Raw genomic sequence first — 5,624 nt, forward strand, 5'->3', positions numbered from 1 at the left:
GCCAAAATAGGATAAATTTAGGAGGATAAGGCAACAGAGAAAATATACAAAACCCAACTATATTTCTTAAGGATAATTTCTATAGATCTCAAATGAAGTTTCGACAACAACTGGATAGCTTGAAAATGCCACAGATGTGTTATATTTGTCAGGAATGCTATCTACGAATGAAAGTGGTCTGTACATGAGAATGTCCAGTATGCAATAGATGTTGACAAGAAAAGGGAAACAATTGTTTTCTTCAAGGCTGTGATCAATCGGCCGCCTTCCGCAGGCAATTTCTAGTGTAACCGCCCAAAAGTTGTACATGTCAGCTTCTGGACTGGTTTTCCCTATTATGTAGCACTCTAGAGCAACATACCCCCACGTGCCCGCCACCATGGTCGTATGGGAATCCTCCTAGTCACATTCCATCAGTCTCGCCAAACCAAAATCACCCAACTTGGCATTGAAATCAAAATCCAACATTACCATGCTTGCCTTCACGTCTCGATGAACGACACGCTGGTCCCACTCTTCCTGGAGATAAACAAGAGCAGAGGCAATGTCACAGGCGATACTATATCTTCGGCTCCAATCAAGCGTATCCTCCTGTTCCCCAAAAATGTGTTTATCCCGATTCCCATTTGGAGAGTACTCGTAGACCAGAAGTAACTCTCCCTTTTCGTGGCACCATCCTAAAAGCCGCACAAGATTACGGTGTCTCAACCTGCTGATTGTTTGAACTTCGGAGACATACTCCTTTCTTCCTTGTCTCGATCCTTGAGCTATTCTTTTCACAGCCAGCGCGTCCCCTGTGCCGGGCAGGATTCCTTTGTAAACGCTACCGAAGCCACCTTGTCCAAGCTTTTCTTTCTCGTAGAAATTTCTTGTCGCGGCACTGAGCTCGGCGTAGGAAAAGCTTCGGGGGCCATGAGAACAGCATTCGTCGAGCTCTGGATCGCTGTCTTCCCTAGCCTTACCTTCTCTCCCCCTTTTTCTGAAATACTGCCAAGAGCGCACAACTATGAAGCCACATAGGACCACAACAACGAAGACCACGCATATCAAATAAACTTTCACAGAAAATCTGTTTGCATTGGCATTTCTAAGTAATTCACCAGGAGGTCCGACTTCCCACAAATATTTAGAAGTAAAATTCCAAACTTTTATGGTGTGCGTCTCTGTGTACTCTCCAATGGCAGCCGAGAAGCCAATCTTGATGTACTCTGGTAGACAGTTGCTCAGATCTATTGTGTGGTTAAATAGAGGGATTTTGGGTTTAGAAGAATTATACCAGAGAAAGAAGTGCAGAACCTTTTCTACACCGTCATAATCCACCCAGGCATCCCATGTCGCGTTTGTGAGATTTTGGTCTGTAGACCGATTGAATAGACTAGATGTATTGAGCGGAAAAATCAACTTCGAAAAAATGCTATTGACGTTGATCCCAACATGATTGTCATCAACATCCCAATCGTATATTTCCTTGTTCAGATCAATATTGAATTGAAAGTAAGTTGAAAAATTGGCCAGAGCCCCAGTAGACCTATTCCATAGCGGAATACGGTCAGTATAATATGCCCAGCCGGAACTGTTCTTAAGGTTCCCTGATGCTTCATTTCATGTAAGCTGCAGGGCTCCTTGATTACTCTCTTGATATGTGGCATCATTTTTCCTTTCTATACCTGTTAGAGGAGGGAAGCTAAAAGTAACGTTTCCTGCATGCGATGATAATAGGAAAAGAGCAACACAGGTTAAGAAAAGGAAGGCCCGTGTAGGGTGAGTGAATTTAGCCATCCTAATATGTGATTTAGAGGGTCTCTGAGGGTAATTTGTGAGCAATTATATTTTGTAGTGCCTTTCATAAGAAGAAGGCTATTGCAATTGTTCAGCCGATTCCATTTCGAGATAGGAACGAACACATAGGCCTCTGTCTTCATTATTATCTTACAGGATTAGGACCTGCCGATTGGTTAGTCGGGATGGACCTTGGATATTCTAACGAAGTACAAACTAATTGTAAAATACATGGGCTTCTCGTTTGATATTCCGTTTCAGTCTTTATGAAGGCAGGCGGGCATGGTGCACAAGACGGTGGATAGCATATAAGTCGAGTTGTTTCTACAAATTGTTAAATGCCTCGTTAGTTTGTTCTCTCTAGATAACTAAGTAATTTTATGATTCGGCATTTCCTAGAAAACACATAGAAGTTAAGCATTTCTTGCAGTTGGTCGGATGATTCCATTTTGGCCTATCAACAATTTTGACATTATCATTCCCCCTACACAACATGCAGTGGATTCACAACAAGAAAATAAGCTTCTCTAACTATGGACAAGATGGGCCAGCCAATGATAACATACAATCAGCCTACTGTGTTTAACTGTCATACAAATAAGCAAAAAGAACATAAGTACATATCAAAAATGACCTATTAAGTTGTTTTAGGACCATAAAATGCATTTTTTTATGTAAAAGAACATTAAATGTTTTACAAATTTTTTTGAAACCTTTGGACACAAGTTTCCTACGAAAGAGCATGATCTTTCCAGCATATGGAGCAACCATATGGGCTACTATTCTATCTCCTATTTTTTCCAATAATGGGACCCCAAATACATGGATCCAAGGGGTTTCTAGATTTCTCTATCGATATATATTAAGAGAAGAAAAGAAATCTAGCCTTTATGGATTCATCATAAATCATAATATGATCATCTATAAGGAAAGGCCTCTAACTTAAATCTTTCTCAGTTTTTCTAGAATTTAAAATTTGCCTTCTTTATTAACAAATGATTATATTGTAAAACCCTCTTAGCAATATCATAATTTGACTTTCTATGGAAAAATTGTCCTCATTATCAATGATTAAGTTCTTGTAATTCAATTGACATGTATTTTCTTCTCCTTTGCACAGGTTGCTAGGATCCTTTTACTTACAAGAATTCTTTTCTTTTCTTTAGTTTCTTCTATGCTATTACTTTAAAAGCTTTTTTTGATCTTGATGGAGCCTACTTTTTTACAAAATTAGAGCTCCCATCTTAGCACAATGATTCAAATTATTAAAAAAATTGGACATTAAGCATGGAGAAAACATCAAATGTAGAAATGATTCATGAAGTTATGATGCAGGTGCATCATAAGGACATCTTAAGAAGTCTAGGAATGGAATTGAAGATAATGCATACGACATTGAACTTTAAATGGGATGAAATTTTACTTGTAGGTACTTGTGATAACATGTAAAATGAGGGAAGACTTGGCAATAATCATGGCTATAGTGTTGTTCAAGATCGCATGGTTCTTGCAAATGTTAATGGAAGCTTAGGGGCATACCAATTTAGTTGTATTAATGAGGAAGGACAAATGGAATCAGTAGGACTTCTGATGGAAATTTTAATATCATAGAAACTATAATTACACATATTGTAAATATATATTATTTTCTATGTGTTAAGCTTTACAGTCTCAGACAATAGGAGTATTTAACATGCTTGACTTGTAATTATATGTGCACTCTTGTGAAGAGAAACAAGCGTGTATATGACATGTGGAGTCGAGAGGGCATGACGAGGAAATCAAGAATAGTAGCAAAAACATATTCATAGGCTGGCAAAAACATTAAATGCCTCGTTAGTTTGTTCTCTCTAGATAACTAACTAATTTTATGGTTCGGCACTTCCTAGAAAACACATAGAAGTTAAGCATTTCTTGCAGTTGGTCGGATGATTCCATTTTGGCCTACCAACGAACAGATAGGCCTCTCCGTGTTGAGTTAAATTTCATTATTGTTTTGTGATGGATAAGCCCTGGGAAATTGCTAGTCACGATGAAACTTCGACGAAACGCATCGAGGTCTTCGTTGACGCTGGCATATCATGAAGAGCGTGCAAGAGAAATATTTTTGATGCCATCCGCGATGAAATTTTTTGTGGAATGCCTTTGGGCATTACTAAAGAAACACATTGAATACATTGAAATTCTCGGCAGCTTTTGTTGCAATTTTCTGCAAGTTTAGTCTTTTCAAGGCGAATAGGCATGGCCCACATAATGTCGGATATCATAAACGTCCAATTTTCTGTATAACATCGTGAGTTTGTTTTCTCTAATATTATGATCTAGAATTTCCTAGAAAACAAGCGCACTTAAAGGAGCTGAGGTCCCTCTCTTTTGATCAAAATAGAAGATGAATCTTTTTTTTAAAGATTAGGACATTGGGTGATCACTACAACATGAAGGGGGGTTTTAAGATAATATTGGATATAATTTTTGAGTAAATTGTTGTAAATGGAGACAAAAAAAAAAGTTGTGTAATGTCTTAAGCATTGTCTTTAAGTGAGTGTCTTAGACTATTGTCTTAGAAAGACAGTAAGGAACAACACTATTATTGTGTCTTAGAGATGATTTTAGTATTTTCTTTATAGAAACGTCTTTAATCTCGCTTATTTTCTTCTTGAAAATAGTTAGAGAAAAGATGGTATGAAAATAATAAGTTCTATATATATATATATATATATATATATAGATTGCAATGTAATTAATTAATTCATGTTAAGGCATGATGGATTGGAACCACCATCCCTTGCTTGTAATGCAGGGGCTCATCCATTGAGCTAGCACCTTTTAAAATAAGGAAAAATAATAGTCTAAGGTTTTACAAATAAGAGATACAAGAAGGGAGGAAGGCAGACTGATTGAATGAGTAGGAACATTGATGATGACTTGAGACTTGCATGTGGATAGATGGTGATAGGCTTTGGTAGCTTTACATCTTGCACTCAAGATTGCATGCTCATCACATAGATGTTGAAACAAATTAGATGGAACTTAAACTTGTCGCGTTTGTGAGATTTTGGTGTGTAGAGCGATTAAATAGATTGGATGTATTGAGCGAAAAAATGAACTTCGAGAAAATGCTATTGATGTCCATCTCAACATGATTGTCATCAAGATCGCAATCGTTGTTGTATGTATCAAACTCCATAGCAATCATCTGATAAGATGATTGTTTAAAGCTTTCCTCATTAAACAAGCCAAAAAATCCACCATAAGCATCCTCTGGTGGTTCCAGCTCGAATGGTGCCATGAAGAGCGCAAGTCCATCTCCATGATTATCATATATTTCGTTGTTGAGATCAATATTGAATTGAAAGTAAGTTGAAAAATTGGCCAGAGCCCCAGTAGACCTATTCCATAGCAGAATATGGTCATTATAATACGCCCAGCCAGAACTATTCTTAAGGTTCCCTGATGCTTCATTTCGTGTAAGCTGCAGGGCTCCTTGATTACTCTCTTGATATGTGGCATCATTTTTCCTTTCTATACCTGTTAGAGGAGGGAAGCTAAAAGTAACGTTTCCTGCATGCGATGATAATAGGAAAAGAGCAACACAAGTTAAGAAAAGGAAGGCCCGTGTAGGTTGAGTAAATTTAGCCATCCTAATATGTGATTTAGAGGGTCTCTGAGGGTAATTTGTTAGCAATTATATTTTGTAGTGCCTTTCATAGGAAGAAGGCTATTGCAATTGTTCAGCCGATTCCATTTCGAGATAGGAATGAACACATAGGCTTCTCTCTTCATTATTATCTTACAGGATTAGGACCTACCAATTCGTTAGTTGGGATGGACCTTCGATGGCCCGC

The 5,624-nt window shown here is 37.8% G+C and overlaps 1 protein-coding gene across 1 annotated transcript; it reads right to left on the reverse strand.

Moving 5' to 3' along the window:
* Positions 1 to 399: 399 nt before the first annotated feature.
* On the reverse strand, positions 400 to 5,419 carry LOC149558532 (L-type lectin-domain containing receptor kinase IX.1-like). The gene is made up of 3 exons (XM_089830897.1): positions 4,887 to 5,419; positions 3,728 to 3,850; positions 400 to 1,573 (listed from the first exon to the last, which is right to left on the reverse strand). The coding sequence occupies exons 1-3, from the start codon at positions 5,417 to 5,419 to the stop codon at positions 400 to 402; spliced, it is 1,830 nt and encodes a 609-aa protein (XP_089687023.1).
* Between the last annotated feature and the right edge of the window lie 205 nt (positions 5,420 to 5,624).

This window comes from Cupressus sempervirens, chromosome 5 (assembly GCF_028749045.1).
Source record: "Cupressus sempervirens isolate cs-2001-9-10 chromosome 5, ASM2874904v1, whole genome shotgun sequence".
Lineage (NCBI taxonomy): Eukaryota > Viridiplantae > Streptophyta > Pinopsida > Cupressales > Cupressaceae > Cupressus > Cupressus sempervirens.